Source organism: Mytilus edulis, chromosome 2 (assembly GCF_963676685.1).
Source record: "Mytilus edulis chromosome 2, xbMytEdul2.2, whole genome shotgun sequence".
In the NCBI taxonomy this organism is placed as follows: Eukaryota; Metazoa; Mollusca; class Bivalvia; order Mytilida; family Mytilidae; genus Mytilus; species Mytilus edulis.
In genome coordinates this window covers 75,368,141-75,390,372 of record NC_092345.1, presented here as the reverse complement: position 1 = coordinate 75,390,372, position 22,232 = coordinate 75,368,141, and the positions used below count along the sequence as shown (strand labels likewise).

Genomic DNA, 22,232 nt, shown 5'->3' with positions numbered 1-22,232 from the left:
AAACTATGCAAAGCAATGACTTTTACTTGCTAATCTTATTTGTTAGTTAAATAATTCAATGACTTTGGCAATGTAAAAATATCAGCATGCTGCTATGTGGAAATGACTATTTCATAAATTAGTATCACATATAGTACTGTAAATTCAGAAATTATTGCGATGTTTTTTATTATTGCGAAAAATGTAACAGGGTTATAATCGCAATAATTTAAACTCACATTTTGAAAGGAGTAGGTTCAGTAAGACCCCTTTTTGACCCCAAAATATAGCAGTTTTACAAAATTGTTAAAATGTAAACTCTTAGTTATTTATTTGAAAGTAGAATGCTTCTGCTACATAAATATGGGCTCTTTTTGACAATACAATACACATATATCGGGTACTAGCATCATTAACCAGTGTTCTCCCCAGGATTTTTGGATAGCGCTGTGGTAATCATGTATTTTTTTAAATTCTCATTAACTTTGTCGCGGCGCGCGGTTTGTAATTGATTTGTTATGTGTTTTCTTATATTATGCTATTGATGTTTTCTCTTGTAATGGTCTGGATATAGAAGAAGAGTCTTTTTTTTTCTCCATTGTAAATTCATACTATCTGTGTATAACACCCAAGGAGAAGTCTTTTTCCATGATGGGTCTATACCAGACTGCCTATGTGAAGATTTCTTAGCACTAACAGGTGATGTTGCAGAACATGTAGGATCAACAAAAATAAAGTCATTGTCAACTTCTGTGTTGGGTTTTGTAAACCACTGTAGCAGTGTACTGTTAACCTTATGACGTTTGACAGGAATTGACATTTTTTAGCATAATAATTTCTCATTTTTCTGACCTTATTTAACGTTTTATAATATTCAAATGGCTTCATCCAAGCTGGACATCGAGAAAGTGAATTTCTCAAGTCTAGTATCAGCTTGGGGTTTGTTTTTCTAATCATATCCTCTCATTTGTTTTCAAATGGTAAAATACGTTACAGTAGAATCGCTGACTAAACAATTATTAGTTCACCTATTCGAACTAATAATTGTTTAGTCAGCTATTCATAGTTAAATGAAAGGGGCCACATTTTTTGTGTTCATTCTTTATATTGAAATGTAAGTAGTAGTTGATGATAATACATAACATATATAAAGGTTGAGGATGAACACGAATCACTTTCATTTTTGGCAAAACCATCTGAAAAGTGACATTTTTTGGCATATTTCATAGATTTTTCATATTTAAACTTGAATCAAGCGTTTTTAATGACTAAATCAGTAAAACTACCACATTGATTAATTGAATCAACTGAAATAGACACTTAAGTATTTAAAAAGTGTCCAAAATCTTTTGTTAGATGAACTTGAAAGGAGTAGGTAAGGGCCAATTTAGGCCTCAATTTTCAAGTTCATCTAACAAAAGATTTTAGACACTTTCTAAACACTTAAGTGTCTATTTCAATTGATTCAATTAGTGAATGGGGAAGATTTTAACTTAATAAGTCATTTAAAACGCCCCAAATCCAGCTTAAATATGAAAAATCTATCAAATATGCAAAAAATCGTCACTTTTCAGATGGTTTTTGTCAAAAATGAAAGTGGCCTCATCCGTGTTCATCCTCAACCTTTATATATATTATGTATTATCATCAAATACAACTTACATTTCAATATTATGAATGAACACGAATGCGGCCACTTTCATTTCAGACGGAAACTGTCTAAAATATAACTAAAATGCTACAATTGTGAAGATTTCAGTAATTTAGCATGACTTAATGATGCTAGTACCCAATATATGTGCATTGTTTTGTCAAAAACAGCCCATATTTATGTAGCAGAAGCATTCTACTTTGCAATAAATATCTAAACGATTACATTTTCACAATTTTCTAAAACTGCTATATTTTGAGGCCAAAAAGGGGTCTTACTGAACCTACTCCTTTGAGGCAATAATTAGCCCTTACCGGACCTACATCTTTGTTATATGAATTAAACAGGATTTTTCTCAATATAGCAAAAATTAAAATCGCATTTTAGTCTAAAATGACAAAATCACAATAATTTCTGAATTTACAGTAATTCTTATATACATGATTAAAGAAGACATATGTATTTAAATTTAAAGGATGCAGTTAGCAATGAAAGATGCAGAAATCCAAAGTTTACAGGCCAGTCTTCAGTCAAAGGAAGCCAGTAGTCAGACTGTTGTCATAGAAAGCCTTAAGTCAGACCTTACATCTCTCATTGATAATAATAAAAAGGGTTGGTATATAAATGTTGAACATTTGGTATCAGGATATTTTATTTATCTTTTAATAATGAGGAGGAAAGCACTTATTTAAACAAGCTTGTAAAAGTAAAATCACAAAAAAACTGAACACCGAGGAAAATTCTAACTGGAAAGTTCCTAATCAAATGGATAAAATCAAAAACTGAAATTCATAAATTCATCAAACAAATGGATAACAACTGTCATATTCCTGACTTGGTACAGGCATTTTCTTATGTAGTAAATGGTGCATTAAACCTAGTTTTAAATGATCATTGACCATGCACTATCCACATTGTGGTTCAGCTGTTCTCTAAGGTTCAGTATTATTGAAATCCACAAAACAAAAAAAAATCCATAATAACATCAAGTGAAAATGGTATGTATATTATTACTATGCCACTAAAAAAAAAAAACGATTAAAAATGGTCACAGCAGTTAAAAACATGTGCCAAAATGTAGATAAATAACATCATGGTGAGAATGATCAAAATATAAATATGATTTTTCAGGACTTACTAGAGCACAAGAGATGGAATCCGCCATTAGCTGTTTAGAAGCTGACAAATCCAAGTTAGTAAGCCAGTTAGCTGAGGCTAAACGAGATCTAGCTGATAGAGAAACCCAAAATACTTCTTTAGAAACTAGAATCAATCAGCGTAATACACAGCTTATAGAACTCCAGGAACAAATTAATGAAAAGTGTATGGAAATAACTACCATTGAACGTGAGGTAAGATTATAGTACCTATGATAGGTAATAAATTGTAAGAAATACAATGCCATCAATTATACAGATAAGCTCTGTTTCCTATGAAAAAGATCAAAGAAATAACTGCTATTTAACCATATAAATTTAAAAAAACATAATTCTTTGTAATCAATAATAGTTGAATAGTTGCTGTTGCCTTGGTTAATATTTGTGGACCATTTTATTTCAGTCAAGAAGAAAAACTTCACAGATGGCTAATCTTGAACAACAGCTGGATCAGAAGATGACAGAGTTTTCTGCAACAGTAGCTCGCATGAAACAGCTTGAGGAAGAAGTAGTTTCAAAAGAGGATGAGGCTAATCGCTATCAGAAAGAGTTACATGAGAAAAATCAAGCTTTACAGAAAGTGAGGACCTCAACTGATCAGAACCAACAACTTCAGAGAGAACAATTTAATGAATATGAAAAACAAATAGATATCGTAAGTTTGATTTGTACTATTAGTGTTGAAAAGGTTTTCTTTTAAATTTTGAAATGAAAAACAAACAGGAAGAAATTTTGTGAAAAAACCCTAAACAGAACATAATTAGGTAACAAGGATATTGTGTGTATCACTCATATCATTCATATCTATTGCTATATTAAGATTTGATCAAAAGTTTTAGGAACAACTTTTTCTGTCATGTATTGCAGTAAGTTGTAAAAATTATGTTTTACAGATTCAAAACGAAATGGATAAAGCCAGCAGTGAGCTGAAGAACAAAGAAAGGGAAACAACTCATTTAAAGAGGGACCTTGAGCATGCTAACTCACATATAAAAAGCTTGGAACAATCATTAAAGACTACTAGAGAGGTAACATACTATTATCACATTAATTTATAAAACATAGAATTATACTTACATTTCAACAGGTAAAGTAGTATTCTAATTTTCATATAGCTAAGTATAATATCAATTATAACGATTAAAGGACATATTTGTCTGAGGTTGGAACTATTTTAAAAGTTGACAATTATCTGATAATATTAGTCTTAAGGTATAAAACCACTAATTCATAGCCCCATTGCTTTCTATGTTAAATTTTGCAATTTCAAGCATTAATGGCTACTTTGTCTTAAGTTCAAATAAAGTGGCAGTTATTTCATGTCAAAACTGTACCTTATCCTGACTTGTGCTGAAAAAATCAACATACCTTTTAATTGCATAATTGAGCGTACTGGTTCCCGTAATTTTGATAGTACAAAAGCAGGAACTTCTAATCTGAACAACAGGCCAAATGTGCCCCCCATAAAAATTTCATATACTTCTTTATTATTCGAATAAATATTTCAACAAGGGATTTTCAGTGTTCCTAAGTCCCCAAGCTTTCATTTGATACCAAAACTACCCAAATATACCCCCTTTTGACAAAGATACAGCTATGCAGAGGAACTAATTTGTTTTAAATATGTACTAGTACTACTACTTTCTTTTATGTTCTTTCCAACTGGGCCTGAATTAGACATTAAAGAGGTCAAACATAGCAAGTGATGAAGCACACACTACTAGGTTGATTATGTCACACAGTTCACTTGAACTTAATTGACTTACTCATATAAAAAGTGGAAGTGTAATATTTCAGATTTGTTGCTGTGGTGCAACTTCTATTTGGATTAAAAATGATCAGTTACAAATATTTCACAAAGAAAGACACCCAATACAGAAGGAGTTTAATATTATCAAATGATAAAAGGATAAAAGTGAACAAAAAGACTTTGCATGTAGTCAAATGACCAGATATAACCATTATGTTCTTCATGATAGTTCTTCTAAATCATGTTGATGTTCTGATATTTTCTGAACATGTCTAAATGAAGGCCTTGTGATTGAACATTTTCAAATATCTGTTTTGATAATTGCCAAAGTCAAATGAAACCAAATTTGACAGAAATGTTCCTTCTGTGATGCTGTATACATATTCACTGTATTTTAGGAGTTAAATATCAAGTCTAAGCAAAACAGAGAGGCTCTGTCACAACTTGATGTACAACAAACAGAGGCAACATCCCAGATAAAACAGATGGAGACAGCACTGCTGGTCTGCAGGGAAGAAATCAAATCTTACATTGAAGCATTAGAAGATTCTAAGGAAAGATTTGATAGAGAACTCCAATACAAGGAAGATAGGGTATGTTGATGATATGGAATTCTACAGATTCTTTAATTCTTTACTAGAGATGCAATTATGTAATCATCAAAGCCATAAAAATCAATTTAGATAACAAATAAGTAGATTGCATTTTTTAAAATTTAAATTCACATGGAAATACTGTGCCTGTCCGTTCAGTATTCTATTCCCTCTCATGTGTACAACTCTTGTGCAGATTTTCATGAGTTATATCTTATCAACAATGTGTAGGACAAGATCACAAATCAGTGCCCTTAAAACTATTATTAATGTTGTTATGCCATTTAGAAATGTAAATGTAAGAGCTTTGGGCTTGAAGTTTTTGGTCAAGATAGTTTTTGATGAAATTGAAGTCCAATCAACTTGAAAGTTAAAACGCATGTTCCCTATGATGTGATCTTTCTAATTTTAATGCAAAACTAGAGTTTTGACCCTAATTTCACCGTCCACTGAACATAACAAATGGAAGTGCGATTGGGGCACATGAACTGTTTGAATGCATCAGACTCTGTGCCTCAACCATAAAATGTGAATGCAGGGCCATTACTGGCATGTGAGTTTTCTAGTGAAGATTTCTTTTCTAATTTTGCACACCATCTTTAAAATATCTTTTTTTTATTGATTTTAGTTACGGGAATTGGAAAGGCAGTTGAAACATGCTAGAAAACTTCATGATAACAAACACCAAGAGAACCTAGATTTTGAGAAAACGTTGCATGAACACCAAACAATGTTACAACATAGCACATGTCGTATTACTGAGTTAGAAGATAGTCAGACGGAATTACAACAACAGGTACTTTTAATTCTGTGTGTCTAAAATTTCCTTGACAAAAAATTAATGTATTGATTTATTGTGTAAAAACCATAGACGGAAAGCTTATCAGGGCAGCAGTCATTTCAAATTGAACCTGATATTTGTGATTTTATATATAGGGTCTATTTCTGCATCAATTGTGATATAATATTTCTCTACTTGAGACAGTTAGATTCAAAAAGAAATTAATATCTGACTGTCAAGAGTGGAGAAATATTGTATTGCATGAGATTTAGTGTTAGTATTTGCCTCTCTCATGAATTTTAGATGACATATACAGACAAGATTTATCTTTCTTTTTCAATGACAACTGAAGATGTGTTCTTTCTATGTGACTTCATTAAGCATGCTTGCAATATTCACAACGTCACAATAAAAAATGTGCTATCACAATGGTATTTTGAACAAAAGAACTGAGATTAAACCAACCACAAATTATCAAGCTGGTCTGGGAAAGCATTTATTTAAATATTGAATGCATCTTTTTGTAACTTCATTGGGGTGTAAAAGTGTTGACCGAAGTACATTTTCTATAAAGCGCGGAAGCACTTCATTCTAAAAATGTGCGCATGGTCAATGCTTTTCCAACCCTATGAATTTACAAAAAGATGCATGCAATACTTATATATGAATTACATTTTTTAGCTAGGATCATGAAAACACGATTTCTATCAAGTTTTTATTTAATTTACCTGTGCACTATATTTTTGACCTTGTGTCATCATGAATGATAAATTTTATTGTGTAATGAAGTTGATTAAGGAATAATGCGAAATTGCAATGTAGCCAATCAGAATAACGTATTATAATGAAACATACATCTAATGTAAGTATATATATATAATAAAGGGTTTACATCTGTATAATATGTACGGTCAATTGATATGTATGGCTTTGCATGGCTTACTACTAAAGAATATAGTTTTTGCTTTTATGGAATTTCAAATATGTTTTATTAATGATAAAAATATATAAGGGTTATCATTATTTGTTAAATTTTTCTCTCAGATTTCTTACTTTAAATGTTATATATCTTTCTATCAGGTTTCAATATATGAACATCAGACATTGACAGAGAAATCACAGTTCATGACAGAACTACAGTCATCAGACAGAAAACTCAAGCAAGCTTGTATTGACCTGGAGGAAAGGACTAACACAATCACTAAACTAACAGATGCACTTAGGTACAGGATGTTAACGTAAATAGAGTTTATCAAGAGTTTATCACAAGTCCAACAGTGGAGGCTATATTGTAACCATCTTGTTTATCTGTTTGTCTGTCTGTTCATCCAACAAATACTTTAATGGATAATAATAATGAACAAAACTACTTCATATTTGGCAGCAGTTTGACTGTAATGACTTGTAATGTGTGAGCATGCTTCAGATCTGTCAGACATCAACTTCTCTTATTTTAGGGGGTACCCTGGTAACCCCAGAATTTTCCTCTCATTTGATTTTTCTCAAGTTTACCATATTAAAATGATCAGGGTCCATGATTCCTATGCCAAAGTTTTGAAAATCTTTAACCTTACATTTTATATTGAATATGACTAAATTTGGAGTACCCTAAAATACAATTGAAAAACACTTAGTACGCATGTATTATTGTATGTTTTTGCACATGTTCTCATTAGGAATACCCATGAGTGTTAAAATTTGTAGTAGAAACATATGTTGAAGTAAATCTGAAATGTCATATCAATAGTTGAACCCTGAATGTAGAGAAATGATGTAGGTTGAAACTTCTGAACAGTATAGATAAGATATTTATTTTTATTTTTCAAACTTTGCTAGAAAAAAAAATCATCATTCAATTCCTTCAAAATACAAACAATGAACTATTCTTTATACACCTTGAAAATCACAAAATTTTATTGAATTTGACCGAAATTTACTAAATGTTCAAAAAAAGAGATTTTTTTTTGTACAAGAATTTATTTTTTTCTTCTTTAAAACCTTCAAAATTTTCTTTTTGCATTATTTTTATGTGTTTTATTGAAAATTGTATGGTGCCAACAATATCTATAGTCATATTTATAATGAAATCAGTAAAGTTCAGTATAGGACGATTAAGTATACCCTTGGGCTGAATTAACAAACAAAAAATATGTAATGGTGGTTTCATCATAAAAATGTTTCCTTATTTAAAACTAAAGGAACAGTGTGCTTTATTCACAGACTACCAATAATGAAATGTATATTCATATTACATATATGTTTTATACAGAAATCTAGAGGAAGAAAAAGGTCATATGAATTCTGAAATCAACATGTTAGAACAACAGCTACAAGATGAACAGGAAAACAGTGATAAGAAGTCTTCCAGGATGAATAAATTAGAGAAGGATACGAGAGATCTTAGGGTTCAACTGGAACAAAAACTGGAGATGAGTAAGTTAGGAGGGATAACAGGAGGAAGTTAATTAGGAAAACTAATATATTTGTTTACCGAGTACTGTGGATTCATTTATTGTCGTGGATACCAATTTTTTTGTTGGATTAGGAAAACTTGCATTTTCGTAGACATTTGAATTTAATAGTGGTTTTCCGTCATGTTAATCATATAGAACATTTGCAATTGGTTGAATGTTTACATTCATGGTTTACCAGTTAACCCTGTAAATCAATGAAAATTGATATCCAACGAATAATAATGAAATGAATCCACAGTATACTAACACATTAATTAGTGTTTAGAATCAGCACTATTGTGCTATTTGTTTGACGGTCAGTTCACGTTGATGAAGGAAACTAGAGTACCCAGAGGGAACCACCAACTTTTGGTTGGAAAACTGACATTCCTAGTCAATTAACATTAGATTTGAGCTGACCTGCCACATCTTACCATTCCAACTCACAACCTCAGTGTTGACAGGCTAGTTATACAGTATTTTGACTTCATAGACCAAATTGGCCATCAATGCCCTCTAACTTCTAAGGTACACTAGAGATCTGCAGTCCATTTCACTATAACTCTTGCAAAGGAAACGATGATAGTCCGTCGGAAGGGGACGATAAATGGCTGACCCGTGTTAAGAGAGAGCCATATCTCTTGCACGTTAAAGACACCCTTGTAGATTTCGAAAAAGAGTAGGCTAATGCCGCTACAAGGCAGCACTCGCACCCGCAAAGTGGAAAGGGATTAATATAAGTTGCAAAACTTGTTTCCCAATCCACTATAAATAAATATGTTTAAACTAACTCTTGCAAAAAAGGTCAGTTAATCAAGGACAATTGAGCATACCTTTGAATCAATATAAAGTTGATATAGGTTTAGCAATCTTCAAAATATCGTCCTAAGAAGTAAAAAGTTTAAACTTTTTCTGAAAGTTGCAAAGTAAAATATAGAAATTTTATTCCTTGTTAGATAATTTATTAAAAAAGGGTGTATTTTATTAATGCAATGCAGTCTTATTTGGATATGATATTGTTAGTCTCAGTATTTTCAAAGGATCTATATGAACCAACATTTTAGACTATGACAAATTGAGATTATTTGGTTAAATTATGATGATTTTTCAGTTAGTGATTATGAAGATCAGATTCAGCAGAGAGAACAAGATATGGATCAACAAACTCAACTTGTTGCTGAACTTGACAGCGAAGTCAAACGTCTACAGGTTAGATTACAATTCACACACCAGATTATAGTTTCTTGGCTACATTTCATGAACTAACAGGTTTGGTGATTACATTTGAATTATATCAATTTCTTCTTTTAAGGTTACAAAAGCCTCCACAAAAAATTAAATGCTGCACATAAAGTTTTAGGGGAGACTCCTGAAAAAAACATTTTCTTATGGCATTTGCCAGTGCATTAGCATTAGATACGAAGACTCTGTGACAATTATTTTTCTGTTGCGTACACATTTGTGAAATGACATGGGGCTATGATGCAGTACATTAAAAAATACATTAAAGATGTCATTGATACAGTGCTGAAACATGATTAAAAATCTTCTTTATTTTACCGTAAAAAAGGATACTAATATGATAATAGAAAATCTATATAAATGAATAATTCATAGAAATATGTAATATTTTCTAACAATGTCACAATATAGTATGGGTTTTGCACCTTATGTAAGTGTATTGAATCTTTCATGTGTAGATAAATGTTTGACATATATTAAATTGCATTAAATCTAATGATTCTATTTTTTATTTTTATTTCAATGTTAGATAACACAAAGCCAGGCCCAGTGTGAATCTGATGATACAAGTAAACATTTACAAAAAGTGTTGTATGAAAGTAAAGCTAAGGAAGAAATGATAGAGGATCTCAAAGACTCTCTCAGGTATAAACTTTAATTTTATACACAAGTTAAGGTTGTCATAATGAGATTGAACTTTGTTAAAAACTTCAAAATATATACTGTGGAATCACTTATTTTCGTGGGTACCAATTTTCTTGGATTAAGGAAAACTTACATATTCATTGATATTTTAATACTTTCATGGTTTTTCCGAAGATTGTATACAAGCCTAAAGGAGATTTGCAGGGCTCACGCTACCAGGCGACTTGGGCGAAGAAGTCGCCTTCCCGACCGTCACTTCGCTTTCCCCGACCCCCAAAAGCGAAAACAAGTCGCCCTGTTCTTGACGATAGTCGCTTTCAGTCGCTTCCGTCATCGGACATTTTCAATTTTTACCAAGTTGATGAAACATAAATTTTTTACTGATAATTAAAGAAATTCAGACATAAACGATTCATTATCTTTAGAAAAGAGGTTGAAGCATTGTCTTCGCAGTGTGTAGCAGGTTATTTGATAAAAATACAACTTTTTATCACTTCGTGCATTTCCGCAAGTTCGGGTGCTTGTTACTGGAAAACGTACATCAACCTAAATTTCGGCGGCAAAATACGTTTGTTACTTCATTTAAACGTGATAAAAGTTGCATCCAGTAAATTTTTAATCCATGTATTGCATTAAAACCATCATGTTCCTTTCCAAATAACTTGTCAAACATCGTTTATTTTTGTAAATTTTCTTGCATTCGTCCGCCATTGACCGATTTCTAAACTATGGATCTGAACCGGACCAGCTATGACCGAAATCCGTACTTTTACAATAATTACTACGGACGCACGGATGGAACAGCTGACAGAAGAATATTGATCCCAAATTGGAAAAATTACGCATTCCACACGCATTAAGAGACTTTTGGTTACATCTAATTGATTGGTGTATATAATTCCCTATATTTTTTATGGATTGTTTCAAACTATTGATTAAAAAAAAGTTGCTTAACTCTGAGACTTATTATACTAACACCAATATATTATGGCCCAGCTTAATAACTTTTATATTTTTTTATGAGAAACACTGAATTTCATACACAAGATAATTTTTAATTAAATTGTAATTGATATATTATAATTTCTTTACATTTTTTAAAATAATTTTTTTTTTTTTAGTGCTAGATATTTAGTTGGTAGTTTCTCACAACAACCTTAGTAAAACTTAAACAACTTTTAATTTCAAATGTTACTTTAATAGTAATTTTTTACTCATATGAATTGAACAATATAAAAAGAACATTATTTACATATGGCCCTTGTAAAATCCAAACATTGTAGCGCACCGCGCGAATGAGCACTTCTCTTTCAAATCTCACCACTTCTCCCTATCAGTTTCAAAAAGAGAAGTCACTTCTCCCTATAATTCTGAAGTAGTGTGAGCCCTGGATTTGGCATTCGTTGAACATTTAATTTCATGGTTCACTTTAACCCACGAAATTCTCAAAAATTGTTATCCAAAGAATAATAATGAATCGACAGTAAACCATCTATAACCTATTGATTTGAGTACAAGGTTTTAGTTAGTCACATTATATTGCTATATAAAAAGGTCAATTCAGAATCTATGCTTGAAATGTATAACTAAAGTTGACAATTATCAGTGTCTACAAATATGCTGTATACCTAACTATCTATATCACAGCTTAATTAGGTTATAAATGTTAGATTTGATATTTATAAATCATTGTTTATCTTTAAATGTATACATTGATAACTGGCCATCTCTGTAGCATTACTAGAATGAATGATGTATTGGGTTTTTTTTCGCCAATTTTTTTTTCATATGTTCCCCTTTAAGGTGGTACCTAACACTACAGGGAGATAACTCTGTAAAATCAACTAAACGTTTTAATTACGTTTTGTTGTTAAGGGAATATTAAGCTTCTCAATGATCAAAATAAGTGTTTGTCAAACTGCTATATAACCAGTGTAATTTTTCTGATAAAACGGTTGGTTCAAATTTTTTGAAATTTTTATATTTTTGTCAAAGGGTTAATGTAAATACCTTGTCAAAATTTTATGAAAATTAAACGAGCCAAATTAATTTTAGTTAGTGTTGGGTACCAACTTAAATGTTGATAATCAAATTTACTTATCTCAACATGTGGTTATAGTATCTGGTTAGACAGCATGTGTCTTTTTGTGAATTCACTCTCAGTTTAAGTTATCAACCTTTCTTTATTTATTATATGAGAAGGAAAAATTTTGTGAATTTTTTTATTTTTTCTGACATTATATATGGTATAGCTGTTATTTATCTGTTTTGATTAATTTTATTTTTTATTAGAAAAACTCAAGAAGAGTTGAACGAGAAGAGACATGCTGTCCAAGAATTAACAGAGACATTAGACGAGAGACAGCTAGAATTACAGCAGAGAGTATCTCAGGTAATTTATATAAATCTTAAAACCAAGAATTAACAGAGACATTAGACGAGAGACAGCTAGAATTACAACAGCGGGTATCTCAGGTAATTTATATGAATCTTAAAACCAAGAGTTAACAGAGACATTAGACGAGAGACAGCTAGAATTACAGCAGAGAGAATCTCAGGTAATTTATAGAAATCTTAAAACCAAGAATTAACAGAGACATAAGACGAGAGACATCTAGAATTACAGGAGAGAGTATCTCAGGTAATTTATATAAATCTTAAAACCAAGAATAAACAACGACATTAGATGAGAGACAGCTAGAATTACAGCAGAGAGTATCTCAGGTAATTTATATAAATCTTAAAACCAAGAGTTAACAGAGACATTAGACGAGAGACAGCTAGAATTACAGCAGAGAGTATCTCAGATAATTTATATAAATCTTAAAACCAAGAATTAACAGAGACATTAGACGAGAGACAGCTAGAGTTACAGCAGAGAGTATCTCGGGTAATTTATATAAATCTTAAAACCAAGAATTAACAGAGACATTAGATGAGAGACAGCTAGAATTACAACAGAGAGTATCTCAGGTAATTTATCAATCTTTACAAGGGCTTTTACTTGTTACACATAGTGCCGTTCGTCTTTAAATATACATTTATCTATTAGAATAAACAGTAGGATTACAAAGTTTACCTACTTGAAACAGATTTGCTCTTCAATATATATATATATCACATACCTGTCAACCTGTGATGATGAAAATGCAGGTCATGACCTGCATTGAAGAATCAAATCTCAGGTCATAACGTGTACAAACTTTTTCGAGCTGAATTTTAGTATTTATGGTACATTTTCTTATAATGTATATCAAAGATACCAAAACATCAATGCATGTTAACTTGGTTAAGTCATTTTAAATCCTATTAATTATTAAAAATTGTATAAAGGTATAAAAATAAGGAAAGTTATTTTTCAATATGTATTTGAATTTTATATTTTTATGATTTAATCTTTTTCACCCATAAAACGTAAATATAAGGAATAATTTTGAATGGTGACAAATAAGGGGAAGTAACTCTTAGTTGAAATATGTTTGTAAAACAACAGGGCAATTTATTTACGACCTAAAGCTACTTAATTGGTGTTAATTAATAGTGTGTTTGACACCAAAGCTGTCAAGTGAAGCCATGCACTTAATGGGTCACTTAATTTGACAGTTTACATAGCTAGATGAACTTCCTGTTCATGGATGAATTACGAATTTGCCGGTATTTCAAAGGAATATTACTTATGAAATCAATCTCAAGGCTAAGAAATACAGGTGAAATCGGGTCATTTTTGGAATTCCCGGGTTATTTCAATGACCCGGTGGGTGTCCCGGGTGATCCCTCAAAATTGTGAAAACAATACCATGTGGTTCTCACAATAATTCCATATATTACAACACCTAGTTGGGAGGGTCATAGACTAACATACCATACCCCCCCCCCCCCCCAAAAAAAAAAAAAAATAACACACATTGTTAACTGAGGCAAAGCAAGGATAATTTTGTTTTTAATTAGTAACAATCTGTCCTATCATCAAATATTTATAAAACTGAATGTTCTTTTATAAAAACCAGACAAAGTAAAGAATATTAGAAAGACAAAAAAAATCAATATAGTTAAATGCATAACTGTTACAAAGGTTTATACAACAAAAACAAATTGGAAAATATACTTAACAGAAACACAAGACACATATCAGCTTTATTATTATAATTGAAAGTTGAACTTAAGAATTGAATGCTTCTTTTAGTAATTTCATCAGGTTTTAAACCGTAGTGTGCTTAGTTTTGACCGAAATTTATAAAGTTTCTAATTTTTGTTTTCTAGCATGAAATTAAAGAGTTCTAAGATATATTGAGAGCAATCATATTGTAATTAAATTTCATGAAGAAACACATTTAATGGAATTTTATGCTTATTTTGTTGTTCCTTCTTGATCGTAACCTGATTTGTAACTTTCAGTACGATGAAACGGTAATGTTGTTTATTGTTGTGTAAATAGTTGCTAGTACCTGTGTTTTTTCAGTGATTGAGAATCCTTATTATTAGTTATGTAATAACTGATTTGTAAAAAGCAGTCCATGAGTGATTTTATTTAGTGCCAGGAATCATTATGGGCCTCTCCAAGGTCTTGGTATAGAGCCAGTTGTTGTGATTTTATAAATTATATGGGGGTTATATACCATTGCTTAGATGGTACATTGTGCATCAAAATTTATAATAATATTAAAAAGTTCTGCTTTATTAAGAATTCAATTTTTAAATATAATTTGGAAAATATGTTTTCCCTTATTAAATGCATAATCATTAATGTGACTTGGACATGTGAATTTACCCTTGTGTGTCTATAAATAGGTAGGTACTTAGCTGCATTTTATGAAAATCAAAACTTTTCAAAATTCTGTTACTATCATATACTTTCATTACTTGTTTTACTGTGATATTCCAGACATCAATAAATGACAGGTAAATGACAATGGTGTCACCTTGACTTACATCCTATGAAAGGAAAACTTCAATAGTATTTCATGATTTGTGTCATTATTCAGGATAACTGATGGTAAATTAAAGATATTTCAATACATGTATCATCTTTTTCCAGTATGTGTCATAAAATTAGCCATATTGTTATTGCTTTCAGGTGGCTAGACTTGATCAAACAATCAAAGAACACCATAATGAAATGGAACAAAGGATTCAAAAATTAGATTCCACTTTACGCAAATATGAAGCTGAAATTCAAGAAAGAACTGTACAGGTTGGTAACCAATGCAAGGACTTCTATGATAAATTAGTTTGAATTAGAACAAAAGTCTACTGAATTTTTGTTCTATTGCCTGGATGTTTTTACCCCTGGTATAGATTTCATTCCAGCTATAGTAGCCACAAGACTATGAGTCAGTGGTCAATATAGCCGATCGGGAATCTATACCAGTGCCATCTTGAAAAAAAATTCAAATAATCATAAAAGTATGTAATGTTGCACTGAACTTTTAACTCTGATGTCATTTATGACATTACTTAATGCCATTTTGATTTAGATTTCAGACCTGGATGACCGATTACAAGAAACCCAGTTACAACTTAAAGAAACCAAGATGTTATATCATCAGACTGACACATTGGCTCAGAAACAGCAGATAGAGTTACAGTCTAAAACGGCCAAGTTAGATGAACTTGAGAAGGTCAGTATACAAACATAATGATTGTCTGAAATGGAGATAATAGTAGTTGATTATGTGATATGCCAAAAGTAGATTCAAACATCAAACTTAGCTAAAATTCTTCATAATTGTTCTATTTGAAAAGCCTGTTGTGATTTTTATGATAAATTTGATATTATTTTAAATAAAAGATAGATAAAGAGGAATGTAAACAGCAAAATTGAATATAATGTTTCTGAAATTTATTTCAGGAGTCAGTACTGTTGTCATGACTACTTAAGGGTAAGGGATCTTACTTGGATTTGTTGGGCCAAGTTTGAAATCAGGTTTCTAAATGAATGTTTCATATCCTTTTTACAGTTTCACTTGAATATTAAAATAAATGATCTTGACATTGATGAATCAAAAGACTTGTTTGCTGGTGATTTCACTTGAACAGGCTTGAAAAGCTGTGTATCTGAAAATTAGTACTGTTGATTTATTATTATTCAAATGTGAAGTGTAAATCTAAAGCATTTTATCCTTACTTTATAAATAGTTTTAATGTATTACTGATTGTACTCATATTCAGAAGTTCATTTATGATTATTTTCCCCACAGCTGACAGATAGACAAAAATTACAGATTGATGAATTGAAGGATGAAAATGTAGAAATTACACAGGAGTTAAGATTGACAAGGTAGTATTATTATTTGGAGGAAAAGATAGAAAGGGTATTTATCCATACATTAATGGAAAAATTAATCTAAATTAATAATATAATAATTAACTAGCATCAGGATAAAATGACAGCCTTATTGTTTAGCATGATAAATAGTTGTTACAAGTTTTTTAAAACATAGAATATAACAATATTACAAAAAACAACGATTTCTTATTTTGGGTTGTGAGGATATGAAGTTTTCACTTGTATATAGGAGACCAAGAGTAAGAAATAATCTTGTCTCTAGTTTTAAGCAGATTCCCCTTTTTCAAAGAAATGCAAAAAAGTGAAAATAAAGAAAAACAAGTAAAGTGCAATGCCAAAAAAAAAAAAATCAGAAAAAAATTGATTGCAAGTTAAACTGAAATGTCCATGACAGAAATATTTTTCTCATAACATTTTGGTGAAATTAGTTGCTGATAGTTGATTATTTTTACAAACTGACTGTGCGTGATGATATTACAAACCTTAATGATTGTATCATCTATGTATACATTATGGGTATTCTTCATCTTGATATTGCAAAAAATAAGCCATGAGTGACAACAAAAACAAGATTGATAATGTCTCCTCACACATTGTGATGTCATTGATATCTTCTTCAACACCATTGTATCATGGCTGATAATGCCTGCTTACGTCTTAAAGTAATAATATGAGAATTACAGAGTAATTGAGCAGGTTGATATAGCCATATAGGCAAAGGGGTGGAAAATAAACATCAGTTATCTACCCTGTTTCTAGCTGCTGATTGTTATTTATCAATATATCATCATTAATCAGAGAGCAGTTACAGCAGCAACATGGAGAGTTCATGGCTACCAGACGTATGCTATCACAGACAAACAGGGAAAATGAGAAAATAACCAGAGAGTATGAGGAAATAGCAAACAAGCAACAGGTAGTGTAGTAACTTTTGTAGATAGAATTATTTCTAGGGGCACATATCTGTTTAAAAAGTTTGAAAGTTTCTCAGGACTTTTTTTATGTTACTGGTGAATATTCATTTACAGTAATGAGATTTTATAAAAAAATTTAAGCATTTTTAGGTTTCAAGTTATCTTTAATATATTTTAAACAACTGTCTGACAAGGTTCACCCGAGCTTGACCTCATCTTTACGGTTTCTTGAACCATGCTATTAAAGTTAAAGCACTTTGGTTTGTTTCTCAGTACCTAGTAGCAGTATCATATTGATAGGTGGTCTATGAACTTACTAGGAGGTATAAATGTTCTTATTTTCATGGTTCATTAAACAATACCAAGATTTTTAAATAGGTCTGTTTTCAGTTGCTATATGTAATAGATCAACTATATTTGATACTTTTAATCATAGTAATATGTGTATCTTCGACAAGAAACAAGGGTAACATGACATCAATTCACTTTTATATAACCACTAAACATTACTATAGTCTAACATGTGTGCAATGCCTCCTTAAATAACTTACCTTGATTTTAAAGATTTCTCCAGGAATACCAAAATATTATCCTTTTATTCTATCTTGTTTTCTGTTTAGATCAGTATATGCAATTCATTTTGAGTATGTGCAGGCGCGTAGCTGCCTTTACGCAAAAAATCATTTGCTTGCACATGTTTTTCACAAAAAAAAAAAAATCCTGAAATTGAATTTCGGATAGTCTTTAGTCTTTCCGGATTATCGTGTCTGGCGGTGTCTGTACTTGCAACTACAATCACGACACAAAGTTTAACCCCGGTAGAAATAAAAATAAAAATGAAGAAGCTAGATTTTTATTTTAGCAAGAAGGCAGCGGATAACGAAAGCCAAAACGTTTTATCTAATTTGCCCAGCAAAGATGTAAATGAGCCATGTACATCGTTTTCACAAGACGTTACTGCAAAGAAAATAACATTGTTTGACCCCCCTTATCCTGATATGTCTAGCCTAACAAATGATGAGTTGTCAAAACATGAAACAAAAGTCAACCTACTGCAGCAAAAATGGGAGCCAAAGTTGGGGTCCGTGTTTTTCATCTGTAGTTAGTTTTCAATGTTGAAAGTTTTTGCTTGTCATTTTGTGTCTTATCTGTTCCCGGGATTCCAAATTACGAAACCCACTAGGATGTTACTATCGTTTCTTGAAATATGGTATAGTAAGAAACAGATAGGGTATTTATCATTTTCATCATAAAATGGTCCAAAAAATTTTTCGCCTCGCTTCGATCAGCTCAAAAAATTATCGATGCGCTCCGCTCGGCGATATATGCTTGCACTTTATTTCAACTCAGCTACACCCCTGATGTGGTAATAACATTTTAGGTTAATGATAAAATTTCTATTGATAGTCAAGAGAGACAGATACTGTTAGACTTGCAGAGGAGCTAGGGGCTGCAAGGGCCAGAGAGAAACACAATCAAGCCAAAATCTCATCAGAGGTTGACCAGATGAATGGTGAAATTAATCAAATTAAAGCAAGACATCAAGAGGAGGTAACCCTTCAAAATTAAATAAAAAAAAGAATGATCTGATTGATAGAATATATAGAATACAGTGTAACCTGCCTTATCAGACACCTGAGTATTCCAACATTCTGCTTTAATCAGCACATTTTCCTTGTCCCAAGATATGCCTATCCTTGTGGAATAACCTGAGTATTCCCACACCCTGCTTAATCTGACAATTTTTTCTGGTCCCCCAGCAGTGTGTCGGATAAGACAGATTGCACTGTATATATATATAATTGATATACAATTTGTGTTGCAAAGGTTTTAAGGGCTATCGAAGGAAATAAAATATGTAAGGTTTGAACACCACATGATATTTATTTTTTGGGGGTATATTGTGTACAAATGAAAATAAAAAGTATTGGTGGTGCTGTATAATAACATTTTTACATGAACATCTTATTAATTTCTGATTTTTCTTGATGAGAATTGTTCAAACCCTACTTTTGTCAAAAGGGATAATCCTGGTTTCAATGTTTTCATTGATTTTAAAGAGTGGATAAGTGTGTTTGTCAATCAATGTTTTTTTAATTACAAAATTTATTAATTTACCTAAGGAGTTGCAACTATCAAAATATAGAGGATTCTTTTTATGCAATTTAAAAGTCTTTTCCATCCTTATATTGGGCTTGTCAGACAAATATGACCTGTTCTATGGTTATGGTGTCTTTACATTATGCTCATGCCAAGTTTCATCAATAACAATCCTTTCATGACAATGATGACCACAGAAGTAATATTAAAAGTCAGCTACACTTGTATGATATTGTGTTGGGGAATTCAAGATGTGCTGTTTTACAGGTCTCATGCTGTCTATCAAACAGACATTTGTATTTTAATGACTTTTTTATGTACTTTCTACAGCTTGATAACCTCCATGATGAAATGAAAGATTTGAAAAAAGAAAAGGAAAGGATAAAGAAAGAATTGATGGAAAGAGAAAGCCAGATTAAAGACTTAGAAATTCATTATCAGGAACAATTTGAAAAACTTCAAGATCAGTTGGAGGAAATAAATAATGAAATGGAGGCAAAGAAGAAAGTAGTCAATGCTGCTAATGAATCATTGATACTGAAGGTAAAACTCAAGCATGTTTGAGGTTATCAATGAAACATAAGATTATCCAATGAAAGCTTATCCACTAAAATGAAAACTTGTACACAGAAATGAAAGCTCATCCCCTGAAATATAGGCTTGAATACTGAAATTCAAATCGGAAATTCTAGTGAAATTGAAATAGTGTAAATTTAGTGAAATTCAAATAATGTAATTTTTGTGAAATTCACATAGTGTAATTGTAGTGAAATTCAAAGTGTAATTTTAGTGAAATTAAAATGCTTGTTCTTAGTAACTTTTTAAAGGGGAAAGGATGACAGTTTACAAACATCTATGTAAATAAAACTTTCAATTAAGTTTTAAATTCCATGAATGTGTGTCCACTGAAATTCAGATTGATAATTTATATCTTGTTGAGAATTATAGGTTTGGATTGATAAAAGTGAACCCTGCTCTGCAGTATAATGACAAGTTGATTCAGATATTAAATGTGCTACCTCATTAGTATATGTACCATAGGTATTACAATTGCCATATATTACATTTTTTTCAGTACAAAGGTAACACCATGATTGAAATAAACATTTATAGCTGACTATATTTTAAGGGTTTTGCTTATTGTTGAAGGCCTTACAGTGACCTATAATTCTTAAATATTCTTAAATCTTGAAAAGTTGTCTTTTTGGCAATCATACCTGGCACATCTCCTTATTCTATAATCATTTATATGTCTTTTTTTTAATTTATTTTATCTATCATATTTGATAGTTATTGTAAATAGCATGTACTTTAATATCAGTTTATGAAAAATAATTATTTATTCACTACAGGATGCTGAAATAGCAAGACTTCAGGCTCGTATGTCTGGTTTTGAGAGATCCATGACTTCATTTAGAGCTATAGAAAGTTTGAATCAAACCGGTGTTGGAAACCAATCAGTGTTCCAGAGTTCTGGTGTAGATATAGTAAAGCGGCCATTATCTGGTGAAAGTCTTATTCAAGGTGACAATACACGGAACAGTGCTGAATTTTTAAGGACTTATTCAGACTTCATTCCGTCAAAAGATGGCCCCTCGTCACTTCATTCATTTAATAACCGTCTAATAGAAAATGGACATCATCATTTTCAAATGGAGGATAAAAATGTTGACAATATTCCTCACATGATTTTGCCTGAAAGTAGTGATGAAAACTTTCATCAGAGTGGTAAAAGTGGTGGACACTTAGGGAATCTCTCTGATGCTGAATTATTTAGTGCTCATCAAGGACTTCAGCATAGTGCTTTAATTTCTCATCAGAACCAAAAGACTACATCTAAACATAGTATGAAAAAAGGGAAAGTTCAGAAAACTGGAAGATCATCAGATCATTTACCTGGGGAACATATTATAGGTAGGTGTTACAAATTAAGCATAGTTAGAAGGGTGAAGACAGGAGTAATAATTTTAAGTTGTTACAGTTTTTTTTTAAGGTTTTAAAATAAAGATGAAATTTTAGAGCTGTAAAGTTGTCAGAGTGTAAAAGGAAGTAATGTTTTTTTTTCAGTTGAAATGCTTTCCTTTTCAATTTTAAATCCTTTTCTTTGTTTACTGAAACTGTAATGATGTGTTGTAGAAATAATATAGGGTTATTGTATGATTATTGTCCTTAGTAGATTTTTACACTGTAGATGGGAGATAATATTCATCAGTATTCATGCAAAAACTCTTTTATTGTAAAAAAGCAAAGCTTGAAAAAAAAACGTTTAAATTATATATGTGTCGATCACTGATGACATAGATAATTATACCCCACGCAACGAAGTTGCGGAGGGTATAATGTTTTTGACCCGTCCGTCCGTCCGTCTGTCCGTCCGTCCGTCAGTCCGTCCGTCCGTCAGTCCGTCAGTCCTGTTTCTTGTCAGCGCAACTCCTCTCAAACCACACAACAGAATTTCACGAAACCTTTTCAGATAATAAGGACATACTATGTAGTTGTGCATATCGACGGGAAATTGCGATTCATTTTTTTTTGTAGGAGTTACGCCCCTTTGAACTTATTTACTTTAATGTACTACTGCAACAGTTTGTCATCGCAACTCCTCTCAAACCACACAACAGAATTTCACGAAACCTTTTCAGATAATAAGGACATACTATGTAGTTGTGCATATCGACGGG

The 22,232-nt window shown here is 31.4% G+C and overlaps 1 protein-coding gene across 1 annotated transcript in view; it reads left to right on the top strand.

The window, feature by feature from the left end:
- Window positions 1-22,232, top strand: part of LOC139512945 (coiled-coil domain-containing protein 18-like) — a 42,649-nt gene that overhangs the window by 17,507 nt on the left and 2,910 nt on the right. Inside the window, exons 11-28 of the mRNA XM_071300931.1 lie at window positions 2,106-2,242; window positions 2,762-2,982; window positions 3,191-3,442; window positions 3,681-3,815; window positions 4,936-5,130; window positions 5,759-5,926; window positions 6,992-7,134; window positions 8,181-8,344; window positions 9,476-9,573; window positions 10,136-10,251; window positions 12,544-12,643; window positions 15,326-15,442; window positions 15,726-15,869; window positions 16,449-16,528; window positions 17,336-17,453; window positions 18,859-19,002; window positions 19,882-20,094; window positions 20,904-21,465. Coding sequence (XP_071157032.1) covers window positions 2,106-2,242; window positions 2,762-2,982; window positions 3,191-3,442; window positions 3,681-3,815; window positions 4,936-5,130; window positions 5,759-5,926; window positions 6,992-7,134; window positions 8,181-8,344; window positions 9,476-9,573; window positions 10,136-10,251; window positions 12,544-12,643; window positions 15,326-15,442; window positions 15,726-15,869; window positions 16,449-16,528; window positions 17,336-17,453; window positions 18,859-19,002; window positions 19,882-20,094; window positions 20,904-21,465 — 3,107 coding nt within the window. The remainder of the gene's footprint in view (window positions 1-2,105; window positions 2,243-2,761; window positions 2,983-3,190; window positions 3,443-3,680; window positions 3,816-4,935; window positions 5,131-5,758; window positions 5,927-6,991; window positions 7,135-8,180; window positions 8,345-9,475; window positions 9,574-10,135; window positions 10,252-12,543; window positions 12,644-15,325; window positions 15,443-15,725; window positions 15,870-16,448; window positions 16,529-17,335; window positions 17,454-18,858; window positions 19,003-19,881; window positions 20,095-20,903; window positions 21,466-22,232) is intronic.